Source organism: Vigna unguiculata, chromosome 8 (assembly GCF_037176805.1).
Source record: "Vigna unguiculata cultivar grain cowpea cultivar isolate G323 ecotype 2 chromosome 8, ASM3717680v1, whole genome shotgun sequence".
NCBI lineage: Eukaryota > Viridiplantae > Streptophyta > Magnoliopsida > Fabales > Fabaceae > Vigna > Vigna unguiculata.
Genome location: NC_140799.1, coordinates 5,892,527 through 5,913,025, shown reverse-complemented (window position 1 = coordinate 5,913,025; position 20,499 = coordinate 5,892,527). Strand labels below are relative to the sequence as shown.

At 30.6% G+C, this 20,499-nt stretch overlaps 2 protein-coding genes across 2 annotated transcripts; one reads left to right on the top strand and one right to left on the bottom strand.

Moving 5' to 3' along the window:
- Positions 1-3,391: 3,391 nt before the first annotated feature.
- LOC114194119 (putative receptor-like protein kinase At1g80640) lies at positions 3,392-7,948 on the top strand. Its single transcript, XM_028084179.2, has 10 exons — positions 3,392-3,708; positions 4,142-4,312; positions 4,677-4,927; positions 5,017-5,149; positions 5,241-5,304; positions 5,902-5,998; positions 6,114-6,216; positions 7,100-7,218; positions 7,297-7,386; positions 7,476-7,948. Exons 1-10 carry the CDS (start codon positions 3,558-3,560, stop codon positions 7,650-7,652), a joined length of 1,356 nt encoding a protein of 451 aa, XP_027939980.2. The 5' UTR covers positions 3,392-3,557; the 3' UTR covers positions 7,653-7,948.
- A 495-nt stretch (positions 7,949-8,443) lies between these two features.
- ASP5 (aspartate aminotransferase 5) lies at positions 8,444-13,415 on the bottom strand. Its single transcript, XM_028084178.2, has 12 exons — positions 13,174-13,415; positions 13,022-13,102; positions 12,879-12,947; positions 11,999-12,193; positions 11,562-11,600; positions 11,384-11,473; positions 11,173-11,281; positions 10,969-11,078; positions 10,458-10,601; positions 10,143-10,309; positions 9,028-9,292; positions 8,444-8,859 (listed from the first exon to the last, which is right to left on the bottom strand). Exons 2-12 carry the CDS (start codon positions 13,097-13,099, stop codon positions 8,728-8,730), a joined length of 1,398 nt encoding a protein of 465 aa, XP_027939979.1. The 5' UTR covers positions 13,100-13,102; positions 13,174-13,415; the 3' UTR covers positions 8,444-8,727.
- Positions 13,416-20,499: the final 7,084 nt, after the last annotated feature.

The following is a 20,499-nucleotide window of genomic DNA, read 5'->3' as shown; positions in this document are numbered from 1 at the left end:
TATTGTATAGTGACTCTTACCGAAGATCAAGTTGATTGGTGCTTAATGATGCATTGACCTTAATAGTTGTTGGTTATTTATAATTAAGATAGTTTCCTCTTTGGGATTTCATATCGATGGGGTTGTTTAATGGATCAGGGACAATGATATTTCTCTAAATCATCTTCAACTGTGTGGACATAAAATCGTACATTTTCTTAAGTTCTCAATAATATATGTTATATTTGTTCGTTATAATTACCTTCTCCTTGCATTGAGGAAGATGTAGTCTCTATGTAAATTGTTAAGGAATATCTTGTTGGTTTCTAGGAGTGCAAAAATCATTTGCATAGGTGTATTTTGTTGATAAAATGTGATAAACCCTTCACACACTTAGAGTAAGAAGCTTGATATGGCTTGAAAGCATTTCGGTCAATGGAAGACAATTCTTCATGACAAAAGATTGTATGAATTTGTTTTCTTTTCACTAAAGGTTATAAGAAGGGTTATTGTAATAATTATTTTATTTTATTTTTTTAATAAATTTTTATATGATAACAAATAATTAATGAACTTTAAAGTGTCAATATATTTAAGATGTCAAGTTCATAATGATGTCTACAATAACCTTATTGGAACTAAATTGAGAAATTCATTTATATAGATATTGTTTGCTAAGTCTTTTGGTTTTACTATTTAAACTTTTGCATATTTCTTACATATATGGAATAATAGTCGTCTTTATCTTTTTCATTACAACATGATGCCTTTTCCCATTATAATATGGCATCTTTTCGAATTTTCTATTCTTAATTTTTGCATCATGCCTATTACTTTTATCAAATGAATAATGATATTTCTTGTATAAAATTAACTTATTTATCTTAGAATTAAAATAATTTTAATTATCTCTAATCAAAATTTATAAAATATCAGATCGATGTATTTAAAAAACATAACATAAAAATAACACAGAACAAAATCAAGAAGAAAAATACAAATTCAGAGTTATTCTTATTTTCTCATAAACAATCACTACAAAAGAAAAAAATATTGATCTTTAAAGAAGAAAAAAATTATGCATAAAAGCATTACTCAAAACAAACATGTAGGAAACAATTCTTCATAACACTCAAAAAATATTATGTATATAAACTTGTACTTTCTCATTTCATTTATTTATTATAAAACAACCCTAACAAGAAAAGTTAATGGATCCATATAACTAAAGGACAAAATCTTTGAACTTTTGAATACATATATTACTAGAAAAATAATCCTCACGTGTTAGGTCGATTATGGTTAGAATTTTGGTGAAGATGCACGTTACCTACTATTAATCAATTATACATATACATAAGATTATATATACTATATATGTATGTCCTTTTCTCTTTTTCTTATGATAAAACTTAATGATTTGTGATTTATTAGTGTTATGCATGTTAATTATTTATCAGTGACAAAAAAATTGTCTCTAATGTTTGTAATGATATAGCATGATTAAGAATAAAGGAACCCTAATAATAATAATAACCACTCATTCATTAATAATTTTTTTCATACAAGCTCAAATTGAACCAACCCTAATAAGTACTTTCAAGAACAAACCAAACCTCAACGACCAACCCAAGAATAGCTAAATATAAGAAGGTACGAAGAAAATGTACCTACAAGTTTTTAACACAATTTATTAATGAAAATTCAGTTAAATTACTATTAATCAAAATTGGTATTGTTTTTTTAAAAAAATTAAACAATAAATAAATATATTTTTCTTATTTTATTTTTTGTAAAATGTAATTACTACTATTTATAATATATATATATATATATATATATATATATATATATATATATATATATAGGAATTTCTATCACTGTCTCTATTGTAATTACTGCCATTTATAATATATAGGAAACTAAATTAACATAATTTGAACCCTAAACTGAAATCAAACATTTGCAATATATATAAAAGACTCAACAAACATATATAAGGATTAATACCACACAATTCTAATACCCGAGGAACCAAAAGGTAAATTAAAATATTTATTTCAAAACTAAAATTAGTTTATACAAACTAGTTTATAAAAAAAACTTCAAAAAAATATTTTTAACATTTATATATATATATATATATATATATATATATATATATAACCTAATTTTAAGTTAGAAAAAATTATTTAATTTTATTAATGTTTACCTCGAAATTTTTTAAGAAAACTCAATAAAAAATTTGTATAGCTAGGACCATTAAGCTTGTAGATTTACAGAATTATGTCAATTTGAATAATACTTCCAAATTTTAAGTATATAAGTACCAAAATATTTTTTGAAAAAAATCTCAGTATAATGATTGATCGTACCAAAGACAATAATAGGTTCAGAGTTTGAAGAATATGCTTTAATTTGAGTTAACAATTATTTTTAACCAATAATCTTCCATTAGCTACCAATGATTCGATGAAGCATTATGATGATGCTTTTAAGATTTTTCTTATCCATGAGCTGTGACAGTGACGTTTGTGATTGTGAGTATTAACTATATTACACTTTCCTACAAAATGAAGAAAACTTACCACGCAAATAACCTAATTATTTTTTTTCCCTTTGATTATGGCATTTTCGTTTTCAAATGACCCTAAATTAGAACAAAGATTTCCGCAACAAGCCCTCTAAAAATAGTTATTGTATGTAAATACGAATCAAATTTAACTCACACATGTTTTAAGATTCATATTGTCGCAAACATAGAAAGATTATATATGTAGATTTGTTCAATCTTCCCACGTCACTTGATTAGGGTTCGTCACATGGAGCCAGATTAAAGAAAAAAGAGAAAAATTCAAATTGATTGGTTTAGGTTTTGTGGGAGGCAATTTTGCCAAAAACAAAAAAATCCAACTTAAGCTAATAAATTAAGTTTATGAACTACCAGCTAAAAGTTGAATAATGAAAAATTAGTTTATCGAAATAGAAGTATATGATTAAATTAATTGTTAAAGTAATTAACATTAACCTCTTTTTTTTCCATAATGATTTGAATGAAATCAATTAAAAAAATTGTGGTGATGGCTCACAAGTTTCTATTTCCTTCTTTAAATTTTGGGCTTAAAGATTTTGGGTGTTTGTTTCAGACATTGAAAACAATGCACGAGTGCACATGATTGTCGTGCAGTTGCCCCCACCTTAAAATTGAATCTCATATGTTCAAAGTTGTCCCTTTTCCTTCCATTGAGAAAGCATGAGAAAGACAGTTAAAGAAGGAAGAGATAAAGGAGAAAGATGAGACAGAGAATGCTCAAATAAAAAAAGCGTCAAAAAATATAACAAAAAAAGAAAAATGTTGTTTCTTCGGAAGTTTAAAAGAAGAGGTCAAGTCTCAAAGATCCCAAAACACACTCTCACTTTCTCTCACTCAGTGATGGTTTTTGTTTTTGTGTTTGTGTGACACAACAACCTTTCTTTCTTTCTTTTTTTTCTTTCTTTCTTTCTTTTTTTTCTTTCTTTCTTTCTTTCACTCACACATCTATTCTATCTTTATCTTCATGTTTTCTTAGAAAGAAACAATGAAAAGGAAGCTTCTTCTTTTTCTTCTCATGCTCCTCCTTATTCTCCACAAACCCATTTCGACTCTTGCCTCTCCATATCCTTTTGCTCCGTCACCTCAAGTTCCACCCTTTTCTCCATTTCCCAATTCAATGTCTGCTTCCTCTCCAGGTTCTTTCCCTTTTTTTTCTGTGTTTATGTTTTTTTCTTGGTTATTCACGGTTTTTTTCGGGGACAATTATGTTCAGATACTAAATGTAGATACTTGATGCAATTTATGTTTGTCTGTTGCTGCGTCTGATTCATTACTTAAGATTTTGTTCCATTTTGTTGTCCCTGTCACAATCTGTGTCACTTCTGATGGGAGTTGGCATCCAACAGTTTCGAATTTGAGATTGAAAATCATGATAGGCACTTAATGCTGATAGCATGTAGTAACTAATTTTTATTCATTTCTTGGACTAGTGCGTTTTGGATCCTACACTACCCTTTTGCTTAAACTCTATTAACTTGTCATTAATGGTTTGAAATTTGAATGAATTGCACATATTTTGTTTCCATGTGTTTGATTTGTGCTCACTGCCATATACTGCATATTGGTCAGGAATTGTGATGGGGGCTGAACAGCGGCAAATGGATTCGCACAAGAAAATGGTAATTGCCATTGCCATAGCCAGCACTTCACTTGGTGCAGTCATTTTGAGTGTGTTGTGCATCTGGATTTATCATACCAAGTACCCTTCAAAATCCAAAGGGAAAAACGTTCAAAGATCAGGTTTTTTCTCCTTTTTTTCACAATTCCATTTCTCAAAATCTCATGAAATTTGGTTTGGTTAAAGTTTTTTTCATTTGCATTTTTCTGTTTTCACTCTGTTTCCTATTTTCTGAAGTTTATGTAAGGAAACAATGAAAACAGAAAACAATAACAGTTGTTTTCACTGTTTTCAATGCAAACCTTTGAAATCAAGAACTGAAGTTAAAAAAAAAGAAAAGCTTTTCTTTTTTCAAACCAAAAGATCCCTTAGGTTTCTATTTTGCTTCACAAATCACTATTTTGGAATGTCAAATAAATTTGCTTTCTTGGTATTGTCTGAGGTTTGTAATTTTTTTTTCCTTTTTTCTGTAATTTGAATCCCAAGATGCTGAGAAAGGGCTAACTTCAGCACCAACTCTGAGTAAATTCAGTTCTATAAAGCTGGTTGGTAAGAAAGGGTGTGTTCCAATAATTGATTATAAGCAAATAGAAAAAGCCACCGGCAATTACAAGGAAAGTAACATCTTAGGTGAGGGAGGTTTTGGATGTGTTTACAAAGCACGTTTGGAAGATAATTTAGAAGTTGCCGTTAAGAAATTGCACTGTGAAAATCCGTGTGCTGAGCAAGAATTTGAGGTAATCCTTGCTAATAATTTATTCATGCTTCTCTCTCTTTTATTTTTTTCATTATTATATTGAATAGTTGTGCTTCTATGAATTTACAGAACGAGGTGGAATTGTTAAGTAAAATTCAACATCCAAATGTAATCTCTCTTCTGGGATGTAGCAGTAATGAAGATACAAGGATTATTGTCTATGAATTGATGCACAATGGATCATTGGAAACACAATTACATGGTAAAACATTGTTTTATATGATTTATTACCTAGTATAAGACACATGATTAAGATATAATGAGGTCAGTTATAAAATTATTATTATTTGAAGGACCTTCTCATGGCTCAGCATTGACTTGGCATTTGAGGATGAAGATTGCTCTTGACACAGCAAGGTGACCTTCCCTAAACAGTTCTTTATCTATATCATTCTATTTGCTTAGAAGCCATGCTACCTTCACTCTTTTCCATGCACTCTTTTATTATTGTTAAAATTTGTTTGAAGTCACAAAATAATAAATTTTAAAACTACTGTCATTTAGTTTTCTAATATAGGATGAGTTTATTTGTGTTTTTTTTTTTAATATTGTATATATAAAATAAACATATTTATGAGTTTTTTTCTAAAAAAAAAAAATTGCCTAGTATTATGCTTTTTTTTTTAAAAAAAAGAAGCAAATCTTACCTACTTCTTAAATAAGTGATCTTATTAAAAATTATTTATTTCAAACACTTTTATGTGTAACCAAACTGATTTATAATACTAATTACTTCTTTTTTTCATTTCTTCCCCTGATAATCTTTTTTAGAATGCTGGTTTTGTGTTAAATTGTTTCCAGAAAAAGGCTATGATAGTGAAGGAGTATAATTTATTACATTAAATAATTTTCGGTTAATGATGAAGTGTGTTAAAAGAGTGTGAGTGTGTTTGCAATTTTTTATCTGGTTTATTGTGTCTTTTGTTGACAAGGTATTTGATTAATGTCAAGCAGGGGATTAAAATATCTGCATGAACACTGTTACCCTGCTGTGATCCATAGAGATCTGAAATCTTCTAATATTCTTTTAGATACAAAGTTCAATGCCAAGGTAAAACAAAAGGGCCACCTTCAATTTGCTGCATTTATTATTCTCTTTTTGTACCATACAATTTCATAGAGTTCACAAAAGCTTCTTTTCTGCGTGTTGTTACTGGTGGATTCAGCTTTCAGATTTTGGCCTTGCCATAACCAATGGGACCCAAAACAAGAATAATATCAAGCTTTCAGGCACGTTGGGTTACGTAGCCCCGGAGTATCTTTTAGATGGTATGAACTGAACTCATATGACATAATTTCATAGCATATGCAATGGTCTGACAAGTTGCTAAATGTTTAAAACTTTCAACATAACAGATCCAAGATAATTGTATTTTTGGACAATTGATGCATTAATTATCCAAAGGGTGAGTTTGAAAGTGTGATCTGTGCAAGAAACTATTACATGATTGGATGATTCTGAACAAATCCTCACATAACTTACAGATTTTCATAGTGTAGTTCTATGTGTGCAGATAAATTTTCAAATTTAATTACAGAACAACAGTTATGAAACTAATATTTTGTGTAAATTGTTTTCCTTTTGTTAATTATTTTTCGCAAATTGAAAAAGCTGATTAAGTTTGATGTGAAGATTGATTGAAGTTATTATGAACACATGATAGTCCTGATCCATTTAATAGCTTTTAAATGTGTGTACCTTGTGCTTCTCTTGGGAATGTACGTGCCATCTGATCTGGCATGTTATAAGATTATTTATTAAATTAATATGTTGTCTGTTACACCTTACAGACCCATATGCCTAGTTTGCTCCAGCTGCTTCTTGTCAGTGATAAAAAAGAATAATGGTAATAATAAATGTCCTAAGGGTGGGAACTGAAATTTGTTCTCAGCTAGTTCAATTGATTCCTGTCTTAGAGATGAGAAACATTGGAAGTATAATAATACCTTTGTTTTATTCAGTTGAAAACTTTGATCATATGGCAAGTTTATTTTTAATTATCAAGGGAGTTTGTGAATCAAACTACTACACGTTAATAACGAGATGTTCTTGGATCACTTTTCCAGGGATGTTCTTGGAACATGAGAAACAGTTATTGCAAAACTTTAACTGTTATCTATTTGAAGTTTCATTTTTGATTATTTTTTGCAGGTAAATTGACTGATAAAAGTGATGTATATGCTTTTGGAGTTGTGCTGCTGGAGCTTCTCTTGGGAAAGAAGCCTGTGGAAAAACTAGCACCAGCTCAATGCCAATCTATTGTCACATGGGTACTGTTTTCTTGATGATCATGAAATTTAACTGGGTTGGTATTGGGAATGACATGTAGCTATTTATGATGTTTGCAGGCCATGCCACAGCTCACAGACAGATCTAAGCTTCCAAACATCGTGGATCCTGTAATTAAGGATACAATGGACCCCAAACACTTGTACCAGGTTTGAATGCGTCGGAAACAGTTTTTTCTTTTGTAAGTGTTTATGAAATAGACTTTGCTTAACTACAACATTGACCTTGTACTTTGTAGGTTGCTGCAGTGGCCGTGCTGTGCGTGCAACCAGAGCCAAGTTACCGACCCTTAATTGCAGATGTTCTCCACTCACTCATTCCTCTTGTCCCTGTAGAGCTTGGTGGAACACTTAAAGTAGCTCAGCTGCCACAGCAAGTATTACCTGGTAACCCACATGAGGATTCTAGTCCATGATCAGTTTGAGACAGCATCACTCATTGATAATCCTTCAATGACATGTTTTGTGATTCTCTCTACCCAACTAGTGAGGCTTCATCAAGGCTTGATATTACAGAAAGATCCAAGACAACTACACTGATTTTGTAATAAACACAGCCCGGGAGTGTGACAACAGATAGATTGAGGAAAAGAGCAGGCTTAATAGTATTGGATTATGATAAATGCGAGCAAATCGGTTTCACTTTTGTGGAAATAATTGTGTATATAGGATCAGATCATTGAATTGTTCAGAGAGACTCTTACTGTCTTTATTCCCTCTTTCGCCATAACAGCAAACCAGACTACAAATAATTCGTACATACTAACAACGTTCTCCGATTCACTGTCTGCTACTGTATTTCCTAAAAAACTTGATACAGTAAAATACAGTATAAAAGAATGTTACATTATTTGGATTCTTCTAAATTTGATACTAAATCAAGAGATGTATAAAATTTAAGAATCCCTACTCCTTTCTTCCCTGCATTTCCTTCCAACAACATTGTATAAAGGAATTTCAACATGGTAACTTGTCCAGATTCTATGCAGATGACGAAGACATTCTTGCCTTTAAATTTTTGGTTCAAGTAGGAAAACCATATATATTCAATTGTTTTACGTTCTTGGTTCCAAAATACCTCATCACCATTCACAATAATTGACGCGTGAAATCTCAGGGTATCTCTATCAACATAAATGATTCGATCACAGTTGAAGGAGGATTAACAAAAGAAAAAAAGGTACCCATCAACGACTAAAGGACACTGTGGCCAACGAAACTTCGCTATCATGATTTACTCAGTCTCACCCATATGAAATGAGAAACATACTCACTATGCATCGGTACTGATTCAACAAGGTTTAAGTCAGACATAATCCGACTTGTTATGCGTCAACAATACTAAGTCGTTTTGTTTCAATAAGATTACAAAATTTCCTAAGGTACTTTGGAGGTACATATGTATGACAATTAATGCATACATAAATTATTTTCATGTATCTCAATCTTTCCGATTGGATACCACACTCACCAAAAATATTTGATTGAGTTTCAGCTGACATTATGATACGAGTCTATGATAGCATCTGCAAGGTATTCACATTTCGCCAACGACAATCCTGCCAGGGAAATCCTTCCATCCTTTGTCATGTATACATGCCACTTATTTGTCATGTTGTCACTCTGATAAAACACAGTCTCATTTAAGAACACAGACAATATAACAATACAGTAAAATCAAATTACAGATCAATATTGTTTTTGAAAGATTCAATGCAATAAGACTCGAAGTGGTGCATAAAAGACAGAAATTGATCACAGGCAAGAAGTAATAATAAGGGAATCAATTACCTGTTCCTTGTTCAAGCCGGTGAATGAGAACATGCCTATCTGCTTAAGTATAAATGACCAATCTTTTCCACTGTTGTCTTTTGAAGTAATGCTATTGTATAGCTGTTGTCTAACATTCTTGATCCTTCCTGCCATCATTTCCATTTCTGCTTTCCATTCATTAAAGAGAACTGGGTTTCCAACAACATCGGCAACAATTCGAGCCCCATGTACAGGTGGATTAGAGTACATAGGTCGGGCAAGCCTTTTCAACTGGCTCTTTACTCTGCAATACATGGTTACCACATTGTTCATCAGGATAATACAACATGATTGGACCAGTGTGAAAAGGGAGCTTAATGTTCATTATGCATAACAGGAAGGTATTTACACAGAGGAGTTGAACTGAAGGGATAGGTAGCAGGTTCAAGTCTCTTCACTTACAAAAAACATTTGTAGATACAAAAAACAAAAATACAAGAGGTATACAATGCCCCAATCAAGGTGAATCCGAAAAACAAAAACTAACTAGTAACCACGTACCAACTAACAGTTCAGACTATATGACCAAATACAGAACTTTTAGGCACACATTGCCCCAATCATGTTGAATCCAAGATGTTCCCTTTCTTAAAACAGAACTGGAGCGTTTTTGTGACAATTTCAGTAAAGAAAGTATTAGTTCATTTTGGGTAAACAACTTAATTAAGAGCTTGTTGAATGAACACTTACCAAATAAACGCTTGTATGTAAGGTGTATCTCTAATTGAGAAAAAAATAGGGTTAAATCGTTTTCATATAAATTGTGAGTGGGTTTTATAATCTACCCTGAAGAGTTTATTGAAATTAACTGAAAACCGCTCATGAACATAGCATGTGCTAGTTTCATTAACTTTCTCAAAACACTTGCGTAAGTGCTTATATCATAACCTAAAATAAACTGGAAATAAGTTCTTCCAAACATCACATTAGATTGCAACTACTTCTTACTACCTTTACTTAATTGATGATCCCTTTATCTAACTAGAAAAGGGATAAAACTGCATGTGATGAAAATAGAAAGATCCAATCGTTTTCCTAAACATGTCCATTCAATTTCAGATATGAGAAAGAATGGGAGATTTAATTTACAGTACCTAGTTGCAGCTTCTGGGGATGATGAAATCACGTTGATTGCTCCAATCCTTTCAGCATAGAGACCGAGATTTTTACTGTATGACTGAGCCACAAGAACCTCCATACCACGAGCAACAAACAGTCTCACAGAAGCTGCATCTTCATCAAGGCTTCCACTGGCAAAGCCCTAAAATTAACAAGGGGTTCAGCATGTTGCGAATTAGGTTCCAGGTCTCTATAAAGATTTAGCCATAATGCTGAATATGTTAATGGTTTTTGAAATGTGCTATCAAGAAATTTATTAAGAATTAGTTCATTTATCCCAAGATTGGTACCTGGTAAGCAACATCAAAAAAGGGAATGTGGTTCTTTTCTTGAATTACATCAGCTATTTTTTCCCATTGTTCTGGTGTTGGATCAATACCAGTTGGGTTATGAGCACATCCATGTAGTACCACAAAAGATCCTTCAGGAGCGGACTGTAAAAATGTAGGAATGTACAGTTACGTGAGTTCAATCATATATTGGATAGGAGGAATCTTTAAATTAAAAATGAATTTGTGTTTCCACTTGTGCCTTCCTATAACAAGATGGCAAGTTAGAACTACTAAATCAATTCAGCATCAAATACCATTACCCAATAATGGCATGTTTTCAAAACGATTACACCAGTTGTATTTCAAGTGAAAGATATTTTTTTAAAACATGCACTTTTACAACGACGATTAAGAAGAAATAACTGAATAGATAGAACATTCTTGAACATTGATTTCCAATTCAAAGCAGTTAAATACAACACTGTTCATTGTCCATTTGACTTGCTACGATTTGGATCAGGAATGTAACCTTTATATCTTCAATCATGCCCTCAAAATCCAAGCCAACAGTCTTGGGTTCATAATATCGATACTCAGACCACGGTACTCTAGCATCATTGAAAATATTCTTGTGATTACCTGCAAGATAATAGTATTACCCAGGTTGAATGAACTCCCGAACAAATATATAACTAATAAGTAATATAAAAATAGTAAGCAGTCAAAAGCACACCCCAGGTAGGAGCTGATATCAAAACTTTAGCCCCAGAAAAATATCTTTCTATCAGAGCTGCACCTAGCCTCAGAGAACCAGTTCCAGAAAGACCTTGGACAGTGGCAACCTAGATGCAACTGAATAATGTAAGTAAGAAATGGAAAAAAATCCTAACCAAGAAATTGCAATGTCCTTCAGAACTTCTCTATTTTCTAAATCAACTACATACTCTTTGCTGTTTGATTGCTGGGTTGTCTGCTCCAAGTAACAACTCTGCCGTTGCCTTGTTAAAGGCAGCCAAACCCTCAATAGGGAGATACTGCATTTGCAAGTTAAATCTCAGTCAATAACCTAAGGGCCAATGGTTCCACACAACACACAGTCGCATATTCTGTAAACAAAGTTACCTCTTTCTTATCCCCCCTCTCCAGCATAAGATTCTCTGCCTAAAAAACAAAGAAGTTAATCTAAATCAACATCAAAGTCAATTAAAAAATAGTCTTAGGTTTGTGAACGTGAACAAAAATTATGAAAAAATATGACAGGAGAATTGTGAAAACTATGATATTTATACAAGGTGTCATTATTGTGTTGTAGAACCAGAAAGCCTTGAAGAGGCAGTTAATGAAGCAGCTTGGAGGAAGGGTATGCAAGAAGAAATTGAAGTAATTGAAAAGAACAAAACATGGGAGCTGAATGAGAAGCCAAATGACAAAGAAGCTATTGGTGTGAAATGGGTGTACAAGATAAAGAATAACCCAGATGGCAAAATCCAAAATAATAAAGCAAGAAGTGTTGCAAAGGGCTATTTAGACAGCACACATATAAATTAAGGAACAGATACCTTCTTAACAACATTAAGCACATATGGCTGTAGTTCTTCTGTTCTGTACGCCCCTACTCCAAGATTGAGCTTTGCATCACTTGTGTCCGCTTTAAATGCCTCAGAAACTCCAAGAATTGGGTCAGGAGGAGCCATAGGTATGCCCTCAAACCGAGAAACATTAACTGCAACAGCCATAGAGACCCGACCACTAGACTGAAACAAAATTGACAGAAATCATATTATATTAGCACACTTGCACCCACAGCTTCTGGGCCCTCACACTCCTTAATCCTCACAAACTACTTTTACACAGCTTTAAAACTGTCCTTCCATCAAGTATGAAATGGAGAATGAGAATATAACTAATCACAATCTAAATTGAATTATTATTTTACAAAAAAAAGTTTAATTTATACACCCCAGTGTAAAACATCTTTACACGGACATCCAGCAGGAATTTATCTTTTTCCCACATCATCGTATTAATAAACAGGATGACATGGCAAAGTTGTAAAATCTCATTGAATGTCTGCAAAAGCATGTTTCATACTAACGATGTATAGAAAATAAACTCCACCAAAAAATTCTACACTGAGGTTAATTTAACAAATACAAAGTGGCTAAAATATTCTTTTGATCTCTCATCTCATTAATCTGCTAAACTTAAAAAGTTTCATTTGAGTCCATTAAAGTGTCTCTATGTCAGACAAATTAATTTTTTCGGTCAGTTTACAGACATCGACCATTCAACATACAACGGAGATACCACATGCAAAAACCAACTTGGTTTCCCAATGGTCCCACACAATTGATCATAACGAAATCAAAATGAACCAACCAAAGCAACAAAAACAGATGAATATAATTGAAGCAACAAGCTTTAGTTTTTAGAACACACCCTTGCATTTGGGAAGGATTTGATTCCATTGTTAAATCTCAAAGCGTTGCCTCCAGTCTTGGGCTTCCCCTGTTGGACAGCAATGTTAAATCACAAAAAGGAAAGTAGTTAAAACCAATGTGGGAACAATGAAAAAGAGGTACCTTGTGGGTTTGGCGCGAGGAGAGAGAAGAAGAGACAGCGAGAGAAGGTGAAGCTGCGGAGAGAACAGAAGAAGCCATCACCTGCAACAGAAAATGTTAAGCGATTGCAACTATTTTCGATGGAAAACTGCGGCAGAAACTGTTACACTAACTGTGAAAAATTGAACGGATTTGAGTGTTGGGAAAGTTGAATAGCGTAGTTAAGATGACGATGATGAGACGAAGTAGATGATGATGATGAAGAGACGAAGTAGATTCGTTTTCGTGTGTGAATGAGTTGAAGAAGTGTAGAGAGATAGAAGTGAACGAAACAGTGGGCGATGGGAAGAAAGAGAAGAAAGCGGAGGAAGGGAGAAAAGTTCTTCCCTAATTGCTTTATCAAGAGAACTTCACACGGGTTCAGTTTAGATAACTATGATTTAAAAATAGTTATTGTAAAAATTAATCAATTTACAATCTTTTTTGCCCTTATTATTACAACACACATTTTAGAAGAAAAAACAAATTAATCATATGTGTATTTATATTTTTACTTTTATTATAAATATTATGAGTATTTCTGTGTAGTAGTAATAAATAGTTAAAAAAAATTAAAAACTATTATAGGTTAATTTAATATATTATAAAAAAATTTAAATTTAACTAAATTAATTTTTGTTATTGATATAGCGTAAACACGGACGTAACTCGTATGCATTTTTAAGTATTTATAAATCATTTAAATTTTAAAAATAATAATAATAAGTAAAATTGAAAAAATAAAAATTGTACATAATTATAGGTAAAATAAATTTTAGTTATTGAAATAAAAGATATTATAAAAAATATTTTGTAAATAATATTATGAGTATTTCTTTAAATGTAAAAAGATAGTTATTAAAATGATAAAAGAGTAAAGAGTAGATAATGTTTTTATAATCGAGTAATTATTTGAATTCAAAAAATAGTTACTATATTTATAAAACTTAAAAATATTTTTTTATTATGAATAACTATTTAGATTTAAAAAATAGTAATTAAGAAGATAAAATTAAGAAAATAGAAAAGAACATTAAAGAGGTGTATCTCTTTATGTATAATTAGTGAAAACACATGTATTACCTAGTATTAACATTTCTTAATTTTAAAAATAAATATAAATTTTATTTAAAATTTTATTATAATTTTATTTATTTATTTTTGTAGATATTTTTTTATTAAAATACTTACTTTAGTTTAAAAATAATTAATTTTAAAAATAAATGAATGAAATAGTTAAATCTAAATAAAAAAAAGAGTTATTCAAAAGGTAAATATGTTAAAACCATTGTTTTAAAATTGTTTTAGTTTAAGAAAACGGTTATTTATTGAAGTATAAAATTGAAAATAGAAATGTGATCACAAAAATGGAGTATTCTTTATATATTGGCAAAGATAATGAGTAATTATTTAAATTCAAAGATATAATTACTAAATTTATAAAATAAATAATAACTTTTTTTATTATGAATAATTATTTCAATTTAAAAAGGAGTAATTAAGAGAGTAAGATTGAAAAAATAAAAAAGGACATGTGCGAGTGCGATTAGGGGCGAACGACTCAAGAGATTAGGAGGACTAAAGCAAACTTAAAAAATGAGGTATTTTATTTAAAATTTATTTTTCAAGTTTTTTTATCCAAAATTATTTATTAAATTGTGATAATTAATTTCATTGAATATTTCTTTTTCCATAGATAATAGGGCTAATACGTTTAATCTTTCTCGGGACATTGTTGATGTTAAATAAGTTGTTATTATCTTTAGCTTTGAGAAACTCATCTCGGCTAAAACAACTGACATTAAAATTGTTAACATTATTTTATAAGCTATATATGCATTTGGAAAACAATTTTTTATATATATAACTAGGAATATGAATTGATTTATTATTTTTTACACGTATAATTTTCCTCAAGATATTTAATTTTGAAAATAAATCAAATCTATCAATATCTAACAAATTATCATATTTTAATGGTTTTTCAAGGTTTAAGCATTTTTCTTTCAAAAATTTATAATACAGTGACTTTAATTTTTTAACACTAAATAAAAAACCAAAAATATCTTTATATATTTTAAATTGTTCAAATCTACTTTAAAGTGTGATAATTGTTCTATCTACAATATGCAAAAAGTAATCAATTCTAAATGATTATTGAAGAAATTTTACAATTTCATCAAATTGTTTCTTTTTGCATCTCATATATTTTTTACGAAACTTAGGTTATATATTCATTTTGAAAGCAATTTCCTTGGAAGAAATCAATGCATTTTTAAATCCATTTTCTCTGTACTTTTCAAAAAATGAAAAAAATGAAAAAAGACCTTTTAATTGTTCAATAACTTCAGCAATGCATATACATTTTGATTATAAATTCTTAATAAGAGAGTTAACTACAAATAAAATGTCATACCAGATATTATTGTCTAACAAAGTTTTTTAGTTCATAAGATGAAATCATCTTTATATATGTGTACACAAAAAATAAAATCCTCTTTATATATAAATAGATATAGATTATGTAAATTTAAAAAATTAAAACTAAAAGGATAAATTGAAAAAACAAAATAGGACAACATAAGGTGTATCCTTCTTATATATAACTAATGAAAATGCATGTATTCCGTGCATGTGCATTAACTTTTTTTTATGATATTAAAAAGTAATATAATTAGTAATAATATTTTTATTATAATTAAATATAAATAATTTTTATAATGATTTTAATTTAATTTTTTAAAGGGTAAAACTAAAACGAAATGTGAAAAAAAATTATCTCTTTATATATATATATATATATATATATATATATATATATATATATATATATATTAATTATAGATATAGATAATTATAGATAGATTTGATCATTTAAAGTATTTTATATTAAGGATTAGAGATCAATATTTATTTATTATTATAACAACAAAAACCATAATAATAATAATAATTCTCTTACTTTAAATTCATATCAATAATGATTTTCGATGGTTACATTGGCATAACATTAAACCTTGTATATTATGAGTTTACATTTGTATTAAGTTAAAAAAAAAAAACATTAATTCGCACAAGTGTTTGCCACTTGATCAAATTGTTCATAATTCATATTTTGTAAAAAGAAAAAAAAAAAACTTGGAGTCTTTAAAAAAGAAAATACAAACACTTATTTTTCTACAATATTTTTATTTTATGTAGTTCACATTATTTTAGTTCTAATTTTTAAATTTTTTAATCAAGTTTTAACGAATTATTACATCACATTTATGTGTATAGAACACTTGGTAAAGAGATGTAAATTTTCCCATTTATATGAACAAATGTTAGTATTAAGCTTTGTTAATTAGTATTTCAGCTTATCATGAAATGTATTTTAATTTTATAACATTTTTAATTTAATTTTTTAAACATATACGTGGCAACCAACATTGTTATTGGATAAAAAAAATCATTTAAAAATGAGAAAGCTTCCATTAATATTTATTAATGAAAATGTTGGAAAAACATATCAGAAAAGAATTGGTATGAGAAACTAAATTTGTGAAGAAAGTCGATTTGTATGAGAAAAATATTCACATCCTATAATTTATAACCATATATAAAAAGAATTTTTTCTTTTTTTTTTCACATCTCATAATTCCAACTTTACCTTTTACAATTTAATTGTTTGTTAAACTTTTAAAAATTAACGGTTATTTTTATAAGTTTTTATAAAACTATTTATTTATATCATTTTTTTTTCTTTTATTTATCAACAGTTATTTTTTCATTTTTTTTCATACATTTCATTTTATTTTTATAAATATAATTTTATTTTGTTTATTAACTTAATAATATTACAATATCATCAACTACTAATATAATATCATGCATATTTAAAAAGTAATCATAATAAATATACTTATAATTAATTAAACATATTGTTTATATTCTAAACAGTATTAGAATTTTTTTAAAATTTCGTGGAGATGTTCCTGTAAAATTTTTTAAAAATTTTGTAGAAAGATTATTTCATGTGATTTTTCTTTTGAATTTTGATTGATAAATAATTATTTTATGAGTAATTAGTTAATGTGGAATTTAAAAATTAGTATGAAATTTCTTACAAAATTTCTTATGAAAAAAATATTTACAGCAAATTTTCATGGAAAAAAAAGTTTGTAATAATTTATTTTTTTGTGAAAAAATCAATTAAAAAATCAACATGTACTTTTTTCTTGCAACTTTAAAATTCACAAGTAATTAATTTCCTTCCGTATTTTAAATTTGTGAGTAACTTTTGGCAAAAGGTTTTAATTTATAGTTTTCAGGAATAAAAAAACTTAATTAACTGAAAACATAGCACTTCTAAAATAAAGAATTAAAATTAAATTAAAAAATACACTAAATTGATTAACAAATATACAATGAAAACAAAAATTGTATGTCAGAATGCAGCTTCAATTGTTAAAATTAGACATCCATTAGTACATTTTGTTTTAACTTCTCATCAATTTTTGGCTTCTAAACGATATTGGACACCACATTCCAAAGCGACTCCTTTAAAGTTGATCTAATCATAGAGGGGATTTCTTTCGGCACCTTACAATTTCTTCCTGCACTTCTATATATTTAAGAAAAATTCTAATTTTACCTTCGAAATACATTTTAGATTAATCTAAAATGTATGTTTTAGTTTGAATTTCAGATCGTATAATTCATAATTTTTTATTTTAAATTGTATAATTTAGAATATAAATTGTATATCAAAATTTGAAATGTAAAATTTATATTCCTAATTATATAACTTTGAAATGAAAAGTAATCTCAGCGTAGTACTTGCTGGATTCACTAACACCGGGGTCACCATCTCGAATTTCATCTTCACTTTCCAAAAATCCCTCTTGTCTTCTCACACTATGCCTTCACAATAATGGGGTGCGGGAAGAAAGTATGAAGGTGCAGGAAAAAATACCCGACAATGGGGTTACAAGTAAGTTTTGGATTGGGCCGGTGTTGGTCCTCAAAAACTAGGATGATGGGAACTTTTTTGGATTGGACCGGATAGACTTCCGAGTTAGATTGTAAGTTTTTTTTAATTGTTCTTGTTAATATATATTTATAACAATGATTTTTTTTGTTCACATTTTAAAATACCAGTTTTATTTTTAAAAATATTATTTATTAAATTTTTGAAAATTGGTTGTTATTTTACACACTTTTTTATAAAATCGTCTATTTCTACTATTCTCTTTTTCTCTATTCATCAATATTTATCTCTCATTTTTTTCCTGATATATTTCACTTTACTTTTAATAAGTATAATTTTATTTTATATATTAACTTAATAACATTACATTATCATGTCCTACTAATATAATATCACATATATTAAAAAAATGCATACACACAGCCATGACAGCAACTGTGTGCATACTAATATATATAAAAAATATATTTAATTTTATAAACATTTAATAAGTTTTTAATTTATAAATTAATATTTTTAATTGAATAAAATAATTTTATTATAATTTATAATTAAAATATAATTTATAAATATTAATAATTTAAGTTATAATATTATTATTTTTTTATTTGTACGAAGTAGTTATTTTTCAAATTATTTTTAATTTTAAAAAAATAGGTTGACCAATGAAAGGTTGATAAGTTGAAAACCTTAATGATCGGCGCCGGGTTCCTAACCCACTTTGCCATCTACTAAAATAAGAGTTAAATTCATGTAATACAATTTGTAATATTAAAATAAAACAAAAACTTAGGAATGTCTCAGTTTTTCATTAAAAGTATACATTGTTCCTATAATAAATAATTTTTCAATTTTCAGTCTGACTAAAAAAATTAATAAATTTAGTAGAAATTTAAATATGTGTTTGGGTCATATTGAGTATAAATAAAAATATATATAAAAAAAGCATCACAAATTTTTGGAAGTAGTATCATAATATTTTATAAGAGTTTTTCGTGATTAATTAGTGCTTAATCTTTCCGATGTCACTTCCTCAAAATAATAAAGGAGTTAGAATTCATTTTAACGTATTGTAGGATGTTGTAATAACTAGGGGTAGGCATGGATTGGATATTTAATGATCCAATCCACATCCATTTTAGATCCAAATAATTAGATTAGATTTTTTACTAAAATCCATTTTTTTAGAAAAAGTAGTTTGGATATTTTTAAAATCCAGATCCAAATATTTGGATCAAGATTTAAATCCAATCCAAATATTTGGATCAAGTTTAAAATCCAAAATCCATTTTTAATAAAAGAAATTTAAATTGAATTTCTTAAAACTTGTGTCATTAAGGCTCAAATGACTCGGATGGGATCGATGACCCGGACAGACCCGACGACCCGGACGACCTAGACGGGCCCGACGACCCGAACGACCCAAATGGGCCCGATGACCCGAACGGGCTCTACAACCCGAACGGGCCGGACAACCCGAATGAGCCCGAAAACACGAACAGGCTCGATGACTTGAACGGGCCGGACAACCCGAATGGGCCCAAAGACCTGGACGGGCCGGACGACCCGAATGGGCCCAACGACCCGGACGGGCCATACGACCCGGACAGACCGATCCAAATAGTCGGGCCCAATCGGGTAGTCAGGCATGTTCAAATCGTGGGGCCCATCTGGGTCGTTAGGTACGTCAAGGTCATCAGGCCCGTCTGAGTCGTCGAGCCCATCCGGGTCGTAGGGCCCGTCTGGGACGTCGAGCCCGTCTAGGTCGTAGGGCCCGTCCGGGTCGTAGGGCTCGTTCGTGTCATCGTGCCATCCTGGTCGTAAGGCCCGTGTAGGTCGTCAGGATTGTCTGGGTCGCCATGCCCGTCAGGGTCGTCCAAGTCATCAGGTCCATCCGGATCGTCGGGCCCATTCGGGTCGTCCTGCCCGTTCGTGTCGTCGTACCCATCCGGGTCGTAAGGCCTGTGTAGGTCGTTAGACCCGTCCGGGTCGTCGGGCCCGTCCGGGTCGTTGGGCCCATCCGGGTGGCCAGGTCGTCCGGCCCATCCGGGTCTTCGGGCCCGTTCGGGTTGTCAGGCAAGTTCGGGTTTTTGGGCCTGCTTGACTCGTTTGGGTCTTTGGGCTGCTTGACCTGTTTTCGTCATTGGTTCTGCCTGGTCCATTCGGGTTTTCGGATCCGCGTGACCCTTTCGGGTCTTCGGGTCTGTCTGATCCGTTCGGGTCTTCGGGTCCGCCTTACCCAATTCAATTCTTCGAGCCCGCTTGACTCGTTCGGGTCATCAGGCTCGCCTGACCTGTTTGGGTCTTCGGGCCTGCTTGACCCGTTCAGTTCTTCGAACCCGCTTGACCATTTGGGTCATCGAGCCCGCTTGGCCTGTTCGAGTCTTCGAGCCCGCTTGGCCCATTCGGATCTTCGAACCTACCTAGCCCGTTTGGGTCTTCGGACCCACCTGGCTCATCAGGTCATTGGGCCTGATCGACTCGTTCG